General features: G+C 43.0%; 1 protein-coding gene and 1 long non-coding RNA gene across 4 annotated transcripts; one reads left to right on the top strand and one right to left on the bottom strand.

The window, feature by feature from the left end:
• The first annotated feature begins 4,831 nt into the window (after positions 1–4,831).
• On the top strand, positions 4,832–16,944 carry LOC131492525 (uncharacterized). 2 transcript variants are annotated; one of them, XR_009252092.1, is made up of 3 exons: positions 4,832–5,362; positions 6,482–6,675; positions 14,774–16,944. It is a non-coding gene; the product is annotated as an uncharacterized LOC131492525 (long non-coding RNA). The 2 variants fall into 2 exon arrangements; XR_009252091.1 differs by lacking the exon at positions 4,832–5,362 and having other exon boundaries at positions 5,884–6,675.
• On the bottom strand, positions 12,245–20,738 carry EXOC8 (exocyst complex component 8). Of its 2 annotated transcripts, none has more exons than XM_058696136.1 (2): positions 18,404–20,738; positions 12,245–12,487 (listed from the first exon to the last, which is right to left on the bottom strand). In XM_058696136.1, the coding sequence occupies exon 1, from the start codon at positions 20,592–20,594 to the stop codon at positions 18,414–18,416; it is 2,181 nt and encodes a 726-aa protein (XP_058552119.1). In that variant the 5' UTR covers positions 20,595–20,738; the 3' UTR covers positions 12,245–12,487; positions 18,404–18,413. The 2 variants fall into 2 exon arrangements, with proteins under 2 accessions (XP_058552119.1, XP_058552120.1); XM_058696137.1 differs by having other exon boundaries at positions 18,400–20,738.
• Positions 20,739–20,822: the final 84 nt, after the last annotated feature.

Below are 20,822 nucleotides of genomic sequence, written 5' to 3' on the forward strand. Positions count from 1 at the left end.
AGTGAAGAAATGGACAAAAGACATGAATAGACACTTTTCCAAAGAAGACATCCAGATGGCTAACAGACACATGAAAAAAATGCTCAACATCACTCATCATCCGGGAAATAAAAATCAAAACCACAATGAGATACCACCTCACACCCGTCAGAATGCTAACATTAACAACTCAGGCAACAACAGATGTTGGCGAGGATGCAGAGAAAGAGGGTCTCTTTTGCACTGCTGGTGGGAATGCAAACTGGTGCAGCCACTCTGAAAAACAGTATGGAAACAGTATTAAAAAATAGAACTACCCTGTGACCCAGCAATTGCAGTGCTAGGAATTGACCCAAAGGATACAGGAGTGCTGTTTCAAAGGGGCACATGCACCCCAATGTTTATAGCAGCACTATCGACAATAGCCAAAGTATGGAAAGAGCCCAAATGTCCATTAACTGGTGAATAGATAAAGAAGATGTGGTATATATATATATATATACACACACACACACATATATATATATATACACACACACACACACATATATATATATATACACACATACACAATGGAGTGTTACTCGGCAACCAAAAAGAATGAAATCTTGCCATTTGCAACTACATGGATGGAACTGGAGAGTATTATGCTAAGTGAAATAAGTCAGAGAAAGACAAATATCATATGACTTCACTCCTATGTGGAATTTAGATACAAAATGGATGAACATAAGGGGGAGGCAAAAATAATATAAAAACAGGGAGGGAGACAAAACATAAGAGACTCTTAGATATAGAGAACAAACAGGGTTGCTGGAGGGGTTGTGGGTGGGGAAATGGGCTAAATGGGTAAGGGGCACTAAGGAAGACACTTGTTGGGATGAGCACTGGGTGTTATAAGTAGGGGAAGAATCACTGGAACTTCCTCCTGAAATCATTATTGCACTATATGCCAACTAACTTGGATGTAAATTTAAAATTTTTTTAAAAAAGAAATAGAAATGCCAGTAGCACATTTGAAACAGTCTTTGGCAATAAGTGTAATCTTATTACACTTCTACTTATCTTTATCTATCTACTTATTATCTTCTACTACTACTGACAAGGACAAACCCTAGTTGGCTTCTCAAAGAAGATGAGATTGGATGCTTTCAGGTGGTTTCTGTGGCTGCAGATGCTTGTGCCTCAGCCCAGCTGCTCAGCCCAACAGCATCATGCTGTGCGCTGCCCCAGTACCTCATCCACAGACACCTGTCATGTTCCAAGTTCAGCTGGGCGGTGCTGGAAATCACAACTTTTCCCTACATCTCTTCTTCCATTAATAGAATGGGAACATTCGATGTAGGGTAGAAAGTAGATTTTGATGTCTTGTTTGACTTTGTTCATTCCTTTCCTTTCTTTCTTTCTTTTTTTCTAAATTACCAACTCTGACAGAAGCTCAAATCTCCCATCGACAAATTCAAACATCTAGGCAGCTGAGTGGCTCAGTCGGTTGAGCATCGATTTGATTTCAGCTCAGGTCGTGATCTCACGGTCCATAGGATCTAGCTCTGCTTCAGGCTCTGCACCGACAGCATGGAACCTGCTTGGGATTCTCTCTCTCTCCACCTTTCCCCACCATGCACGCACATGTGGACTCTCTCATAATAATAAATAGACTTAAAAAAATAGATTCAAGCATCATTTTTTTCTAGAGCCGTCTCTGGACCTGCTGCACAGCTGTCAACCTGGGATTTCCCTTCACTGTTCTCTTGACAATTCCCTTCACTTTTCTGTGTTGGATTCCCCTCTTTGGGGTCCCATTTATTCCTTTTTGTTTATCAATTCTAGTGAAGCCTATCTTCCAGCTGTAGGAGGGATTAATGTTATAGACATCACCTTGTCTTTTTTCCACCCACAGTTGTCTGACAATTTAGCTGGGTATAGAAATTCTAGTTTAGAAATAATTTTCCACGAAAATTTTGAAAAGCATATTTCTCCATTGTCTTCTAGTTTCTAAAGTTATTTTTCTCTGAAGTCAAAAGAACATTCTGATTCCTGAATACAAACTATTTGCCTTCTCAGGAAGTTTTTAGGATCTGTTTTTTATACTTTCTGAAATTTCGGGTGATGTGCTTTGTTGTGTTTTATGTTTTGTTTTGTTTTTGTGGCTTAGACAAATTTATGATCTTACAGTTGACAAGGTCCGAAGTCTGAAAGGAATCTTGCTAGGATAAAATAAAGGTGTCCCCTTGATCCAGAGGCTCTAGTAGGAGAATCAGTATCCTTGCCTCTCCCAGCTCCTAGAGGCTCCCTTCATTCCTTGGCTTGGGGCTTCTTCAAATCCAGCAATGTCAGGTGGAGGCCTCATTCTACATCCTCTTGTTTTTTCTCTTCCATATTCCTCTTCCACTTTTTTTTTTTAATTGAGATATAACTGACATTACAGTATATTAGTTTCAGGTGTACAAGGTAATGATTTGATATCTGTATATATTACAAAATGATCACAAGGTCAGCTAATATCTGTCACCATACATAGTTCTAAAAGCTTTTTTTCTTGTGATGAGAACTTTCAAGATCAAATCTATCTACTTTCAAATATGCAATACAGCATTAACTAAAGTCACTATGCTGTGCATTACATCTTCCTGACTTACTCATTTCATAACTGGAAATCTATACCTATAGACTGCTTTCGCCTATTTCATGCATCTCCAAACCCCTTTCAGAGAACCACCAATCTCTTCTCTGTATCCATGAACGAACTGATTTTTGTTGTCGATGTTTTTAGGAGGGGTGTTTCTTTGATTCTACCTATAAGTGAAATCATACAGTATTTATGTTTTTCTGTCTGCCTTATTTTATTTAGCATAATGCCCTCAACTTCTATCCATGTGGTTGCAAATGGCAAAGTTTTCTTCTTTTTCATGGCTGAATAATATTTCATGTGCATGAACCAAACCTTTTTATCCATTCATTCATGAATAGACACTTCGGTTGCTTCCATGTCTTGGCTGTTGTAAAGAATGCAGTGAAATGGGGGTGCAGGTATCTTTTCATTTCTTTTGGATAAATTCCCATAAGTGGAATTACTGGATAATATGGTAATTCTATTTTTGATATTTTGAAGAACCTCCATACTGTTTTCCACAGTGGCTGCACCAATTTACATCCCTACCAACGGTGCACGAAGATTCCCTTTTCTCCACATCCTCACCAACATTTATTTCTTGTCTTTTTGAAGACACCTAACCTTCTTAGCCATTCTAACAGATGTGAGGTGATATCTCAGTGTGATTTTAATTTGCGTCTCCCTGAGGATGAGTGAGACTGAGCACCTTTTCGTGTACTTGTTGGCCATCTGGACGTCCTCTTTGGAAAAATATCTGTTCAGAGCCTCTGCCCATTTTTTAATTGGATTGTTTTTTTGGCTACAGAGTTGTATGAGTTCTTTACATCTTTTGGATACTAACTCCTTATCAGATGTGTGATTTGCAAATCTTTTCTCCTGTTCAGTAGGTTGCCTTTTCATTTTGTTGATTTGTTGTCAATGTTTTTAAATTCTTTATCCTGGTCCCTCAGTGGACCTTTTTAATAGATGCATGTTCTTCAGTCCTAGGGAATGTCCTTGTATTATTTCTTTTATAACTATCTTCCTTCTGTTTCCTCTACTCTTTACAGCTAAAAGTCATATTATTTTATTTTAGGACCCCCTGGCTTCTAATTTGCTAACCCCCTGTCTTTGTTTGAGGGACACACTACCATCTTGAGGTTTCCCCAGATGCCTAGCGACCTCTGCCTATCTATCCACATTTAGGAGTGAGACGGGACTGAGCTGATCGGCAGCCCTCGTTTCTCCAGAGAGGAATCCTTTGGTCTCCTAGCATCCGGGAGCCTGGGGGTCTCCTCCAGCCTATATGCTTTCACAACACCTGGCCCCAGTGTGCTCGGTGAATCTAGGACTAGGGTCTCGTTGGTTTAACCTCTTCAGAAAGTAAGTCTCTAACCCGGAGGATGAGGAACCGCTGCTGGGAGGGGCGAGGTGGGCGGGCTTTCTAGGACTCTAACTGCTTCTCTCACAGGTTCCCAGGCTCGTCCTCGCGCTCCTGCCTCTCCTGAGCCTCGCTAGGGTTCCGGGGCTGGGTTCCCTGGCGCACACTGGTTGGCTTCGTCTCCTGCAGGTTAAGGTTCGGATCTAAGTCAGGTAACTTTCAGCGCACGCCTGCGACGTTTTTGCCAGATTTCTCTCAATCGCCTACTTTGAAAAAAAAAAAAAAGAAAAAAAGAAAAAAGCTTAGGGGTGCCTGGGTGGCTCAGTCAGTTAAGCCTCCGACTGCAGCTCAGGTCATGATCTCATAGTTTGTGAGTTCCAGCCCCGCATCAGGCTGTGTGCTGACAGCTCGGAGCCTGGAGCCTGTTTCGGATTCTGTGTCTCCCTCGCTCTCTGCCCCTTCCCCATTCACACGCTGTCTCTCTCTCCTTCAAAAATAAATCAACATTTTTTTTTAAGTGTAAAAATCGCTTATTAAAACGGAAGGTAATGTTATGCTCAAAAAACCGAAGGTGACTATCACCCAGCACACTCCTTGTCTTGTGCAACAGCGTCTGAACTGAGGAGCTTAATTTGGGGGAAGCAGGTGGGGAGCCGGGGGACCTTGGGCTCATGTCAGGCCTTGACGGGCTGGCTGTGTCCCCTGCAGAGGGAAGACTTGCGACTTGTTCTATTTGAGTAACACCGGGCACTTACTGTGTGCCAGGCACTTCTAGAAGTGCCTTCCAAACATTAGCTCTTTTTTTTTTTTTTTTTTTTTTGAGAGAGAGAGAGAGAGAGAGAGTGCGTGCAAGCAGGGGAAGGGTCAGAAGGAGAGAGACAGAGACAGAGACAGAGAGAGAATCCCAAGCAGGCTCCACCCTCTCATTGCAAAGCCCCGCACAGGACTCTATCCCACAACCCTGGGGAAACGACCTGAACCCAAACCAAGAGTCGGATTCTCCACCAACCGATCCACCAGGTGCCCCAAAACATTAACTCTTTGTGTGCTCGGGACGAGTGTGCAGAGGGTCATGTGAGGATTACCCCCTTTTCATCAACAAGGGAAGTGGGCCCCGTGGAAGGTCAGCGACACGAGGGAGTAAATCGTCTCCCGGTTCCATTCACATGAATTTTGTGAAAGAATCATGGACTAACAAGACTATAAAGTCCAATTCTTGTTTCCGTGAAAAACAAGACAAAACAAAAATCTCGGGCCAGGGGGCTAATGGCCAGAGCAGCCGGAACCCAGGCAAAGGCCCAGAGCTGGGGCAGCGACACCACCGGGCCATGGGGGATGGCGTGACTCCAGAAGCCCTAGGACCCTGCTGGGGATGGAACAGCCCTGGACTGGGAGCCTTAGGTTCTCAGGTGAGGCGGCTAGGGCTTCCGGCTGCCCATGGCTTTCCTGTCAGTGCCCGACCCACCTCCCACCCCGCTAGGCCCCGTCTCTGTCCCCCCTCCCTCCCTTTCTCCCTCCCCTCTGTCCCTCTCTCTCTCTCTCTGTCTCCCTCCCTCTCTCTGTCCCTCTCTCCCCCCCTCCCTCTCTATCCCTCTCTGTCCCCCCCTCTACCTCCCTCTCTTTCCCTCTCTCTGTCCCTCTCTCCCCCCCATCCCTCTCTGTCCCTCTCACCCCTCATCCATGCCCTAGATCAGTGCTGTCCAGTAGAATATTCTGTAATGATGGAGATGTTTTATAACTGCATAGTCCGATAGGGTATACACTAGCCATCTGTGACTCCTTAGCTCTAGTAATGTGGTTAGTATATCCAAGGAACTGAGTTTATTGTTATTATTATTATTAATAGTATATATATATATATATATATATATATTTATATTTTTTAATGTTTATTTTTGAGAGAGACACACAGTGAGAGTGGGGGAGAGGCAGAGAGAGAGGGAGACACAGAATCCGAAGGAGGCTCCAGGCTCTGAGCTGTCAGCACAGAGCCCTACAGGGGGCTCGAACTCACGAACCATGAGATCATGACCTGAGCTGAAGTCGGAGGCTTAACTGACTGAGCCACCCAGACACCCCTAGATAATTTGTATATATTTTTAAAGTTCATTTATTCTGAGAGAGACAGGGAGAGAATGAGAGGCTGAGGGGCAGAGAGAGAGGGAGAGAGACAGGATCCCAAGCAGGCTCCTTGTTGTCAGCGTAGAACCCAACATGGGGCTCAAACTCACAAAACTGTGAGATCGTGACCTGAGCCGAAATCAAGAGTCGGACGCTCAACCAACTGAGCCACCCAGGCGTCCTTTGATAATTTATATTTAAACAGCCACATGTGGCTAAGTGACTACATATGGGACAGTCCAACCTTAGATGTTTCATCTCTTAGAGAAAGACTAGAATCACCCACCCCAGATTCCCCTAACATCCTCCCCAGCGTACCTGACTGAGACCTTCGAGCTCCAAACAATGGGGTCTAAGTGTTACTACTCTCAAGTATGCTTGAAAACATACTTGGTTTTCTTTTCCAGAAAAAGAACCTGAGGTAAGGGCAAGAACAAGCACAGTGCTCCACGCAAGAAAGGTAACGCCATCGCCACGTGGGAAAACACAAACGTTTTACATCTTTACTGGGGAGTTGTTACATCCGCAGAACCATTTTTCCAAATTTTCGAGCCAAGATTTATGCATTCCAGTGCGTTCAAAGCTTATCTCCAGCAAAACTGTAAGTAATAATAATAATTAACAACAACCAGTGGAGATGGGGTGGGGTGGGGGGAGCTGTTGGGTACAGGTGAAACAACACTGGCCGAATGTTGACAATTTTTGAAGCTTGGTAACGAGGACACTGCTCTGTTACTGTCTATGTGTTGAAAAATTCAAAATAAAAAGTCTTTAAAAATAAGTATCCTTAGTGGGGGCTCAGTCGGTTGAGCATCTGACTTCGGCTCAGGTCATGATCTCACAGTTTGTGGGTTCAAGCCCCGCGTCGGGATCTGTGCTGACAGCCTGGAGCCTGCTTCAGATTCCGTGTCTCCTTCTCCCTCTGCCCCTCCCCCGCTTGTGCGCGCTCTCTCTCTCTCTCTCTCTCTCTCTCTCTCTAAATATAAATAAACATTAAAAAAAATAATAAGTATCCTTAGACCTCACACATAGTGTATAAAACAAAAGTGCTGGAAAGATGTAGCACAGAACACAGAGTGGATCTAATTTTTAACATCACGTACTTAATTTTCTTTTTCTTATTTAATGGTTTGAAAAAGTGATACATTCAAGTACTAAAACAAAACGAAACAAAACCAATCTACAGTGCATCTCTATCCCTGTCTCCATCTACTCAGTTCTAGCTGCCCAGACCCCTTCAGAATTTCTCTGCAAATATACAACTGTATTTTCTCCTTTTTTACTCCTAAAGCAGCACACTGTAGGATTATTCTGTATGTTGTCTTATACTTAACAACATATTTTTATTTAATTAAGTAATGAATTTATTATTATTATTTATTTGAGACAGAGAGAGAGAGAGAGAGCATAAGTGGGGGAGAGGGGCAGAGGCAGAGAGAGAGAGACAGAATCCCAAGTAGATTCCATACTCAGTGCAAAGCCTGACGTGGGGCTCGATTCCACGACCCTGGGATCGTGACCTGAGCCGAAACCAAGAGTAGGATGCTCAACTGACTGAGCCACCCAGGCACCCCTGTTTTAAGAAATCTTTTTTAAGTAATCTCTATACCCAACATGGGGCTTGAACTCATGACCCCAAGATGAGGGGGGTCTGCCCACTAAGCCAGCCAGCCACCCCTCTTAACAACTTACTTAAGACATGTTTCCACCTCGGTACCTGGAGAGGGCATTCCTTTTTAAGCTGCATGGTATTACACTGTGCATGCGCACTGAAGTTTGATACGGTTCTGGGTAGTTTCCATTCCTTTGCTGATACAAACACTGCTTCAGTGAAACCCGTTCAAATATTCTGTGTTTCTTCCTTCTTCTTTTCCTTCTGGTATTCTCATTATGATATGTTACACTTTGTTTTTAATGTTTATTTGTTTTGAGAGAGAGAGAAAGCATGAGTAGGGGAGGGGAGAGAGACAATCCCAGGCCGGCTCTGTGCTGTCAGCTCGATCCCAGGACCCATGAGCCAAAATCAAGAGTCAGATGCTTAATCGACTGAGCCACCCAGGGGCCCCTGTTACACTTTTTACAGTTGTTCCTCAGTCCTTGGATATTCTGTTCTGTGTTTGTTTGGTTGGTTTTCAGTCTTTGTTTTCCTTGCTTTTCGGTTTTCAAGGATTCTGTTGATACATCCTGCAGCTTTCCTCAACCAGGTCCAGTCTACTAAGAGGCCCATCAAAGGCGCTCTTCATTTCCACTACGATGTGGGCTTTTGTGAGTTGCTTTTATCTCTAGCATTTTTGTTGTTGTTGTTCTTTCTTAAGATTTCCATCTCTGCATTACTGCTGCCCATCTGTTCTTGCAGGCTGTTTTCTTTATCCGTTAGAGGCCTTAGCATTTTAATCATGGTTGTTTTCAATTCCCAGTCTGTTTTCAATTCAACGGACCCTGTCATGTCTGGTTCTGATGCTTGCTCTGTCTCTTCAAATTCTGTTTTTGCCTTTTGAGACGCCTTGTCATTTTTTTCTTGGTGGCTGCACATGGGGTTCCCAGGGAAGAAAGGAACTGCTGTAAATAGGCCTTTAGTGATATGGTGAGTCGGGGGGAGCAGGGCTGTACTATCCAATGAGGAGGTCTGTCTTTAGTGAATTTCAGAAGTGTTTCTCAGCTGTTTTCGCCCCCCTCGGGTGGGACAGGCTGGCTAGAGTGGGCTGGGGTTGGGTATTCCCTTCCCCAGTCAGCTAGGCTCTGATGATACCCCAGTAGGTTAGGCTCTGGTTAACTAGTCTCCCCTGAGGGCGGGCCTTGTTAAGAAAAAGAGCGCTCAATCCTCTTTCAGGAAGTACCTTGCCCCGCCCCCTGCTGGAAGCCTCTGGGGATTTTCCTCTGATACTAGGAGAACCTAGAAGGAGGTGTATTTCACAATATGGTGGGTGATGAAATTTGAAGTGGGGTTCGCGAGCTAAGAAAGAATTCTTGAGACTACTTTAGTGCAAAAAGATGATTTTATTAAAGCACAGGGACAGGACTGTAGGCAGAAAGAGTTGCACTGGGGTTATGAGGAATGACTGATTATATACTTTTAAGTTTGTGGAGGGAGGGAAGGGACGTATAGATAACGGAGGTCTCCAAGGAGTTTTTGGATGCTGAAAGCAGGGTCTCCCAGGACCCTGAAGATTTAGCTATTGTCAAGGTAAGGTTGCTTTTAGTTTTTAAGGAAGTGTCAACATTAAGCATTAAGGCAGCCATGAACGTCTTGGGGAGTATTACACTGACATCTGTCAATGGGCTGCAGGCTGTAAGGGCATTTAATTTAAATGACATTTTTCTTGCCTTTGTTTCCCTCATCAGTGGGGGTCCCCCTGGAGTTAACTCTCAGAGTTTTGGGCACTGAGCCTCCAGTGAGAGTTCAGATTTCTCTGCCCCAGCACTGGTTTCTACCCTAAACTTCTTTCTGCTCTAGTGAGATAAGACATCCTATATCTGCCAACTGGTCTCTTCAGTCTGGGGGCGGACCCCAGCCGTGCCCCACCCCCACCCCCACTTGTGGATCCAAGAAGACTGGCTGCTTTTTCAGTCTCTTCAGCTTTTACTTATCAGGACAGAGGGAGACTTCTGGGCTTACATGCAAAACTGGAAACTAGAAGTGTTCTTACAAACTTATTTACAGGGGCCTGGGTGGCTCAGTCGGTTTAGCCTCTGACTCGTGGTTTTGGCTCAGGTCATGATCTCACAGTTCGTGGCATTGAGCCCTGACTTGGGCTCTGTGCCAACTGTGTGGAGTCTGCTTGAGATTCTCTCTCTCTCCCTCTCTCTCTGCCCCTCCCCTGCTGGCTCCCTCTCAAAATAAATAAACTTAAAAAAATCTGATTCGTAAATCACATAAGTTTATGGAGTAAATTTAATTTAGGAAGTATGCTAATATTTTTGTAGAGTAAATCTCCAGAAATGGATCGTAGGGTCAAATGGTTTGTATAGTTCTGTATTTTTTAAAATGTTTTATTTATTTTTGAGGCGGGGGATGGGTCAGAGAGAGGGGGACAGAGGATCTGAAGCAGGCTCTGTGCTGACAGCAGAGAGCCTGACGTGGGGCTCGAACTCATGAACCATGAGATCATGACCTGAGCTGAAGTTGGATGCTCATCCGACTGAGCCACCCAGGTGCCCCATAGCTCTGTAATTATTTCCAATCTGTAAATATCGCCAAAGTGCCAGTGACCCAGTTTACTGTAATTCCCCTTAGCAATGGCTGAGGCTACACACACAAATATTTTAGAGACACTTCAACATTGGCGTGGATCCTGTAACTTTGAGGGACATGTTTAGCTAGAGAGGGTAAGTCAACATATTAGGTAAAAGTAATCAAATGTGACATTTAAGACATAAGCTCTTGTCCTGCAACTTTCCTACTTAAATGACACCTACTCACCTGTTTAGAAGGTTCATCTAAACAGCTAAGTGATATGTATCTTCATGCCCAGTGAAATTTCTTCAAGTTTGAGACTGTTTAATTTTGCCAATTGCAAAGAATTCACTAATGTACACGTCAGTGTTAATGGGGCGCCTGGCTGGCTCAGTTGGTGCAGCATGTGACTCGATCTTGGGGTCATGAGTTTGAGTCCCACATTGGGCATAGAGATTACTTAATAAACAAAGAAATAAAATATCTTTAAAAAAACCCAAATTGGTGCTAATGCAAATAATCTGGTTCTATCTATCTCATTAACTCAAATCTGCCACTTTAAGGAAATTATAAATTATGATATCCTCTGTCAAAACACCATTAACTTTAACAGAATACTTACAACTGTAAATGGATAAACCTTTGAAATAAAGAGTGATCTATACTAGTGAGATGTCAACCATCAGACAAAATCCAATAATCTAGCCTACTGGCTCAGAAGCCAACCCTAGAAGAAAGTCTGTCTGAGTTCAAATCCCATCTAGGCTACTTATGGGAACTCTTTACAGGCTGAATTACTTGCAAATTACTTAACTTCACAAAACCTTAATGCCTTCAGAGACTGATGTGAAGATTAGCTAAAATAACCTGTTAAAGGTGCTGTAATCATGGATAAATGGTTCTCCAAAGGAAGGTTTGCATGTTGTTTATCATACTTGAATTTTTTCCATGTCAAATATTTTGATTCTCTTTTTTAAAATGTTTGTTTATTTATTTTGATATATATAGAGAGACAGAGAGAGAGCACGTGTGAGCGGGGGAGAATCCCAGGCAGGCTCTGTGCTGTCAGTGCAGAGCCCGATGTGGGACTTGATCTAACAAACTGTGAGATCATGACTTGAGCCGAAATCAAGGATCAGACGCTTAACTACAAACTGAGCCACCCAGGTGCCCTAAATATTCTGATTCTTATTGATGGAGCCACATGTCAAGAAAATTTCATCTTCAGAAAATGTACAAAGAAACACCAATTTGAAAGAATTCTGTGTATTAGTAGTGGTAGGGTTAAAGGTGGAGTGTAGAGAATGTTGCTTTGGTGTTGAACAGACCTGGCCTTGAGCACTGCCTCTCATGCTCAGTGGGGAGATGCTTTGGCCAAACAGCAACCTCTCTGTCTCTTTCCTTAGCTGGACAAGGACTAGAACAATTGCTATCTTCCAGAGTTACTGTGAGGGTCAAATGAGATAACGCCTGGAAAGGGCCCGGTGCAAACTAGGACCTTCATAACCGAGAACTGTCATTAGTTATTCGAATCATCCAGTCAATAATATTCATTAATCAGCATTTATCAAGTGTCTATGTTATGCCCAACACTGCTCTAGGGAAGCCGATGAGAAAAAATGAAATGCAAATATTCTGTATGTGTGGTGTGAGATTAAAACATACATGTGTTTCTCAACATAATGGGAATATATTTAACATACATGTATCTTGCATGTCCCGTACAACTCTGTTAAAGAGTAAAATGGAATGGAGAGGAGGGTCAATGGAACGCCTCCTTATCTCTTTTTGTAAGAGCTCTAACTGTCCTATAAGCTTAGAGTGACTAATTCTGATTTGAGGGGCTACAAGCCAGCTGTGTCACACTGTCTGATTTTTCATTCTGTTTGGGGACTGAAAGAAATGAGAATGTGTCTTATCATTTCATTATCATTATTGTCAGGCCCCGCGCACCTCATGAATGACATAAGCATGACAAAGCACACACACACCATCATAGACCGATATTGCTAATGGATACTGATACAAAAATGTGAATGAAGTCTTCATTAGAATCAGGCAGTATATTAAAACAATTATATATTGCAACCAAATAGAATTAATTCACAGGGTGTAAGTGTGGTTCAGTGTTAGGAAATCGATTTTAAAAACTTATCCAATTAATATGACGTAGAAGAAAAATCACAATGAGCTCAGCGGACGCTAAGATTCATTTGGTATTTCAGAATGCATCCCGGACCTAAAAAAAATAAAAACAACTGTTAGTTAACAAGAATAGGGAATCACTTCCTTAACATAATGACCAAAAGCCAATGTCAGGCTTCAATGGACAAATAGGAAAAACGCTCCTACCAGATACACATCCAGTATAATTCCTAATTCTTAGGTAGGAATATCAAGCAAAAAGAGTGATGTAACCTAGTTCTGGATGTTCAACTTAATACAGATACTAAGAAAACTACGTAAGATGTGTAAAAATTGAAATGAGGCAAAATGATCTTTATTTGCAGGTGATGTGATTATATACTTGAAAACTCCAAAGAAACAACTGGGAAACTATTAAAACTCATAACTTAATTAAGGCACTGGTTGCAATATCTGTAATTAAAAAACAGTACGTTTCCTACCTACAAACAGTCATAAAACATAATGGGGGTAAATGTTCTGTTCCCAAAGCATTAACAGAGGAAGTACCAAGAAATAAGCTCACCAAGAAACGTGCTCACCAAGATCTACCTGAAGAGAATTTGCAAATGCTACTGAAACATGGAATAACTGCTTGTATACCTGAATAGGAATTATACAGTTCAAAATTACAAAGATATCGATTCTCCACAAATCAGCCTACAGACTCAATATGATTCCAATCAGAATGCCAACTCTTTTGGGGGGTGGTAGAGAACATCATAAAATTATTCAAAATGCAACTTGACTAATAAGTATGTGAAACAGGGGAAGAATGAGGCCAGTGCCACGTTACTAAATTATAGTACAAACCTACAGGTAACTAAAACAGCTTGATAATGGCACAGAAATAGAAATATCAGTGAGACAGAATACAGAGCCTAAAAATGTACTCAGATACACACCTAGCACAAATGTAATATATTTTTTTTTCCTTTTTAATGTTTATTTATTTTTGAGAGGGAGACAGAGCGATCAGGGGAGAACAGAGAGAGAGGAGGACAGAGGATCCAAAGCAGGCTCATTGCTGTCTGCACGGAGCCCAATGTGGGCTTGAACCCACGAGCCACAAGATCATGACCTGAGCCGAAATCAGATGCCCAACAGACTGAGCCACCCAGGCACCCCCAAATGTAATGTATTATTAAAATGGCACTTCTAGTCAGTGAGGAAAAAGGACAATTAAAAACTGTGAAAACAACATGCTTATTGTGGGAAAATGGGATTCTTACATCATTCTTTAAAATGAACTATAAGTGGGAAAAAATCAAATATTAAAGTGAGCAAAAACATGACATTTTTAGAATCTGGGTAGGGTAAGAATCTGACTAGTAAGGTCTTTCTAAGCCTGATGGAAAACAGAGAAGAAAAAAACCCCAGGTATACCTGGGTTCAATTAAAATTTACTATACTACAGAGGTGCCTGGGCGGCTCAGTTGGTTGAGCATCTGGCTTTGGCTCGGGTCGTGATCTCATGGTTGGAGGGTTCGAGCCCCACATCCGGCTTTGCGCTGACAGCACAGAGCCTGCTTCGGTTTCTCTCGCTCTGCCCCTCTCCACCTGTGCTCCTTCTTAAAAATAAAAAAAACATTAAAAAAATTTTTTAATTTACTATACTACATAAGTAGATAAATAAATGACAGTAGGAAAAACTGACAGCATTTCGTACTCATGAATTTCCCAAGTATTCAATAGAATCCGGCAAAATGGTAACACAAAGATAATCTAAGAATGGCAAAGAACATAAACGGGTAGCTTAAAAAAATATGAAATTGCTCACCTCACTCATAAAAATTACAAACGAAACTAGGTACTAGTTTTTCACCGATAGGATTAGTAAAAATAAATAAATTGTATTACTAATAAGAATAATCTGATTATTTAAAACTGGATGAATAAATGTGGACAGGTACTGTACATAGTTGGGACGAGGTAAAATGGTTCAACTTGCCTAATGAGCAATTTAGCAATGTTTGCCTAAATTTAAGGTAGAGTTTGGTAGAGCAATTTCTAGAAATGCATCCTATAGACATATTCACGCATGTAAGCAAAGATAGATGTACAGGGAACTTTTTTCAGGAGTTTTTGTAATCATAAAAACCTGAAGCCAACAAAGTATTGTAATTGGAAAATGCAAAATCATGATAAATCCATTCAGTGTGACTGAATACTGTTTAAATCACAGGAAAAAAAAAAACAAACCAAAACCCAGTAGGTGTAGCTACAGGTATTCACGTAAAAGTCTTAAAAATACTGAATTGGTGAGTAAAAGCAAGATACGGAACAGTAATGTATACTACAGTCTAATTTCTTTTTTCTTTCTTTCTTTCTTTTTTTAAAGTATTTATTTCTAGGAGCCCTATGTGGGACTTGAACTCAATGAACCGTGAGATCATGATCTGAGCCAAAGTCAGACGCTCAACGGACTGAGCCATCCAGGTGTCCCCAGTCCAATTTCTGAGGGAAAAAAATGTACGAGAAACTCTTCTGAGAGGCCACCTCTGGTGAGTGGGTCACCGGGCTTGGGTGCAATGACCCTTTTTACCTCACGCCTTTCTGCGTGGGCTCAAGCTTTCTTAATAAGCACGAATTAATGACCCCACCTTTCTTGCCTCCAATATTTGAAACATCTTCCGTGTGTCCCTGCAGCCCATCCTAGCCTGTGCCTCAGGTACTCCCGTTTCTGTGTCCCTGCTCACCTTTGCTCTTCCTTTTCCTTTGTGCATTTAAATCTTGTCCATCCTTCAAGGGCCAGCTCCAAGGCCAACAAATCCATGAGGACTCTCCAAACTTCTCAAAACAATGCTGCCCTCTTCCTTTTCAGTATTCCCACGAAATTACTGAGCACGAAAATGACAACACACAGGGCTTTGGGGTTTTTTTGCAACGCTGTCTGCACTCAATTATTTAATTGATGTAATTTGCATCACACTGTTGTGTATTTCATTTACTTTCCAACCTATTTTTTTCCAATTTTTTATTCTCTATTTTTTCCAAGTCTCAAGCATTTCAGAGAAAGCATGCTCAAATTTATTTTGTCCTCCCCACCCCACATTATGGTCCATGTGAGGCACGGCATTCAACAAATACTTTTACTTCTTAAATCAATCATATGTGAAAGCTCCCTCAGGATCTATATGTATTAAAAAAACAGACCCTTGTCATTTATGTTCCTAGGTCCTGGGTCACATGGCCGACATTATATTTCCTTCATTTAGGATGTGCAGATGGCCTCAAACCCACTTTTTAGAGCCAATTCACACTTTGTGTGTCTGAAATTTCCCACTCAAGAGAGCCCCCCCAAAACAGATCTGATTTGATCACAATTCGGATAGTAAGCAGAACACTTATTTCAATTAGCTAACAGCTTCCTATCATCCCCATATACAAAAATAAACCAAAAAAAACAAAACCTGGGCTCATGAAACAGTATTTCAGTAACAAGAATGTAAGAATACTGAATCCTAATTAAAGAAGAGAGATATAACATTGTAATACCAATTTTATCCAGCGTAAGAAAAATTTTAAGCTTTATTTTGATAAAACATTTCAGATTCCCTCGTATCACAGCATATCAATAAGCAAGATGTACATGTACTGATTTTATCCTACATGTCAAGCCCCAAATTCCCAATCCCAGGTAAGCAAGTTGCAAAATACAAGTGCCGATAACTTAACTATAGGTAGTATTTTAAAGAAAAGTGAGTGTTCAGCACTTTAAATTCAATGAGGCTTTAATCAAAGAGAGACTTAATACCACAGGGTGTCTTTTTTGCAACAGTAATGAATTCAATCAAGTCTGTGATTCCAAGCTCGAGCGACAGTGTTCTGTTTGAGGCAAACAAGCAAAGGCAATCAACTCTTCGGTGGTATATTACAGCACGTACTATATATTTTTGGACAATTTCATTCCATTGTTAGCATTTGGGAATCTAAGGAAACAAGAATTAGAGAAGAGCTCTGACTCCACTTTGGGGAATGCAATGTAATGGCTCTGCCTTGGCACAAAGGTACACTGTAACACTGGTGGTGGTCTTTGATCAACTTCCCACGGTAATTGAATCACCAACAACTATAACTCTGATCAAGGAACACACAGATTTTACCAGAAGAAAATTCTGTACTTCCAGTTTTAAAAAGCAAACGGTTCTATGAAGACGCAACCATTTGAATTATCTGAGTATATACATTTAAGTTTTTACAACTTCATGCCTTAAGTTTTGACTTCCAAAGTATCATTTCCTGGACCCAACATCAAATATTTACACGCTATGTATTTCACACAATATAATTTTAGAAACCATAAGTTGCACAAAGTAATCGTAAAAGTTTTTATCAAATTCATGTTTCCAGTGATCCTAAAAAAGACAATTTATAGTTGTTTTTTTTTTTGTTATCTAGAAAATCCTAACTGTATGTGAAAAATTAATCAAAGAAAATCTGTAACTCTGATAATTTTCCACCCTTAAAAGGCATCGCTAAAAATAAATAAAAGGGCTCCTCTGCCAATGAGTAATGACGTCAAGGAGCTTCGCAACCCTAAGCCACTCTTGGAAGCAATTTTAAGTTTTACCTAATTTCCAGTCTGAATATCACTATTTTAATTCAGGAAAAAGATATGACCTTTTGAAGTCCGTGGCATCAGAAATGGCACTTTTGGACAAGAATCACAACTGAAAGCTAGTGGAAAAATGAACCTGAGCACAATTTCTCTCCACGGATGAGAGATATGCTCAAGGTACAGTAGAAACAGTAGTTCAGAAACCTTGGGAGGCTCAAATATCTTGAGCTATTTTTGTTTCACTAAACAATCTGAAGCATTATATTCACTTTTAAGAATAAAGGAAAATATAAAACATGAAACATGCAGTAGGAGTCACCAAAAGTTCGTTTCCTCCCTTTGCTTTGGGCACAGGGTCTTTTTTGTTCTCTACTTTGTTACAAAAAAAACCAAAAGCAGATCTCTGCTCAAAGCAGTCATACTTGAGAACACTATAGGGTGTGCATATGATTTTTTCTCTTTTCCCATCCACCCAGACCTGAAATCTACATAAATATTTCCATGTATACTTTTCTCCCATTTGCATGAAGTCTGAGCCACTATATAATTTACACGGAAAAAACCGGGGGAGGCAGCTAAAAATCACTGGCGGTTGCCAGGTTCCTCAGTCTGTCCTAATTCTTTAATCATTTTTATTTTTTTAATATGATAAAGACAAAAGCTCCAGCTGGAAATTCACACAGTTCAGGAACATGTTGAAAATGTTTTTTACCATAGTCCTTAAGATTCAAGTAAATGCTCCCAAATCAAGTATCATAAAGCTGCTAATTAGCAGCTCAAAATAATCAGCCATTCAAATGACGTTGGAAATGTTTGCTGAACTGTTTTTATGAAAGCTCCCCCTTGTATTCTAGAAGGTTCCAAGTACTGGAGTCCACAAACTAGCCACTTTTAAGAAGGAATTCTTTTGACCAAAATGTACCCTAAAACCAATCTTCTCAATTCCTTTCTTTTCCCAAAGTTGTTCAATCACATTTTAAGGTGGGGAAGTATATGAACCAGGGTGTTTTGTATGGAACTGTACCCTTTAAGAAACCTAACATTTTAGTCAACGGGGAAACTTCACAACATACTTAAACCCTACGTATTTTAGATATGATTTCTCTGTGCTGCATAAAATATACTGTAAGGAAGTGTGTTTTGACTCAAAGGATACACTGAAATGCTGCAGTATGACAACATATTCTTAGCATAACTTAAAAGGAAAGCATGTATTTTAACAATTCCAATGTTTTGTCATTGGGGCTTAATTGGAACTTTCTTTTCTTTTTCCTTTTGATTCTGCATTTCTGTTTGAGAGGGCATCTTTTATTTTTAAGCTGTGTTTGAGACTATAAAGAATATGCTAATGCAACTTAATATATAAATATAAATAATATATGAGCAACATATACGTATACATATACCCACGACGCGAGCATCAGACCACTGATGTTGTACTTTCGGGGTTCACACGAATAAGTCTAGATGCGTTCCTCAGGTCCTGGAGTTGCTTGGCAGGTTTCCCCACACCTTCCTCAAACCTTTTCTCCACCACGGGGAGGACGGTCTCATATAGAAAGGATGCATTCTGTCTGATAAAGGCCTTTTTCTCTGGATCCTGCTCACACCGAAGGCTATAATCCACATGCTGCACAGCGACCAAAATGATCTCCACCAGGCTCTCCAAAAGTACCATGTGCAGCTCGGGGAAATACAGCTTCAGTGCCTCTTCCAAGAAGCCCATGGTCTGTTTGGTAAAAGCAACCACCGTGTAGCTCAGGTTCACCCAGCAGTCGTCCCCGGTGTACTGCTCAAAGTTCCTCACCCCACAACTCTTCATCTCCTCTTTGAGCTTACCCAGGGCCTCTGGAGTCATCAAGTTCATCCTCCTCCACATCTCCTCAGAGTTGCGATGTTTAGTGGCTTCTATGATAATTTCTTTGTAACTGTGCAAGGCCCCTTGGATGTCTTTCACCAGAAGGGCATGGATGATGAAGGTGAGGTCCAGTCCGATGTCACCCAGTTGCTGACAGTGCTCCTTGGCCACTTTGACACACTCAGCCGCTGTAGAGAGGCTCTCCTTACTGTCAAACACCTGCTTGCTAAAAGCATCCACGAACATGCCCATGGCTGATCTCGCCCAGACCACAAAGGCAGAGTAGCAGCCACTGTCAGTGCCTGCAAAATCCGTCTCGAATTCCCTTGCAGTCTCAAGAAGGCTCGTAAAGAAGACGTGGCATAGCTTATGGATGTAGAGTAAAGTGGCACCCTCGATGCGAAGCTGGCGGATTGCGGTATGCACAGCTGCTGCCCTGTTTCTCAAAAACAGCTCACAAGCCTTTGTGCACTGGCCAAGCCGGATTAGTTGAGAAACTGCCCTTCGGGTAGCCTTGGGACCACCTCTCAGGGAACGATCTGGGGAGAGTTCAAAAACTAGCACCTCCGTGAGCTGTCGGACGCGCTCATCCACTTTGGCCCTTAGTTCTTTAACAGGCGGTGGGCTGGGCTTATCTTCCAGGTAATGGTTCAATTTGTCCAGCAGGTCAACGGCCCCTTCAAAGTCCCTCTGGGCGATACAGACATCCAGGTCTTCAGGCAACTCCTGGATCCACTCCATTGAGAGGTCCACCTTCTCTTCTTCTACCTCAGGAACAGCTGGTTCGTCGTCGTCTTCGTCCTCAAATGGGTTACTGGCCTTGGAAGGCACCTGCGGTGGTCCTCGTGGGGCCGCTGCCTCCTCCTGTTCCCTGCGTCTTTTTTCACTGAGGGCCCTCTTGGTTTCCTCCAGCACTTCCAGCCACTCTCGTTTGATTTTAGCATTTTCCGCCTGAAAAATACGGCTCTCGGGAAACATTAGCAGCTTGAACATGTCTTTCATGGGCGGGTTGTCCTTGACATTGACCACGGCCAAACCATCCAGGGGATAGAGGGCGTTGTAGCGATACATCCCACGCCTCTGAGGCAGCCAGGTGGCCACCAGCAAACAGTCGTTCATGAGAAAGCCGTGCACCCGCTGCAGTTGGGCCATGTGGTCCGCCTCGTATTCCACCAAATCCCCGTTGTACACCAGGTACTGCCCTGGCGTCTCCAGCAGGTGCCTGCAACCTTCCACCTTCTCAAGCAGGGTGGTAAGAGTGCGCTGCTTCCCTTCCTCGCCCGGACCCGCACCGTCGCGGGAGGCGCCCCCGGGTGTAGGAAAAAAGCCAGCCTGGCCCCGCAGGTGGTCTCGGCCCCCCGCGCCACCTCCTCCTTCCTCTCCTCCAGAGGCCGCGGCGGCCCCGGCGGCGGCGGCGGCAGCCGGGAGCAGGGTAAGCGGAATGCTCTCCAGGCTGCTCTTCTGCTCCGTCAGCAGATGGCTGAGCTGATACATCTCGCTCTCCAGGTAGGAGATCTCGCGGGCAGTCTCTATGAACTGCCGGTAGTTCTGGTAGACGTTGCGCTTCAGGTTTTGCGCCGTCTCCTCCGCCAGCGCCTGGATGCGCTGCCGGTGCTCCTGCAGGTCCCGGTCCCCGTCCGACTGCTGCGAGAGCTGCTTCACGTACAGCCGGGCCTCAAAACCCCCCGATTCCAGCTGCCGCCGCAGACGGCTCGCCCCACTGTCCGACATCGCCATCGCCATTTCCCCCCGAGTCTCACGCAGTCGCTGTCACTACCGCCTCCGCAGGTGCCGCCGCGGTCGAGACCCACCCAAGTCCCGCGGAGCTCCAGGGCTGAGGAAGCAGGACGGAAGGGAGACGAGTACGCCTGCGCCCGGGGCTGAGTTTCAGACTGCGCCTGCGCAGGGGCCGAGCGCAGACAGCGCGCCTGCGCGGGAACGCCAGCGGCTAGGGCTCACGCGCCGGAGGCT

The sequence above is a fragment of the Neofelis nebulosa genome, chromosome 13, assembly GCF_028018385.1.
Source record: "Neofelis nebulosa isolate mNeoNeb1 chromosome 13, mNeoNeb1.pri, whole genome shotgun sequence".
Classification (NCBI taxonomy): Eukaryota; Metazoa; Chordata; class Mammalia; order Carnivora; family Felidae; genus Neofelis; species Neofelis nebulosa.

What these genes read in the sequence shown, in the direction of transcription:
- EXOC8 (XM_058696136.1), bottom strand. Translation starts at nt 20,594, where the DNA reads ATGGCGATGGCGATGTCGGACAGTGGGGCGAGCCGTCTGCGGCGGCAG.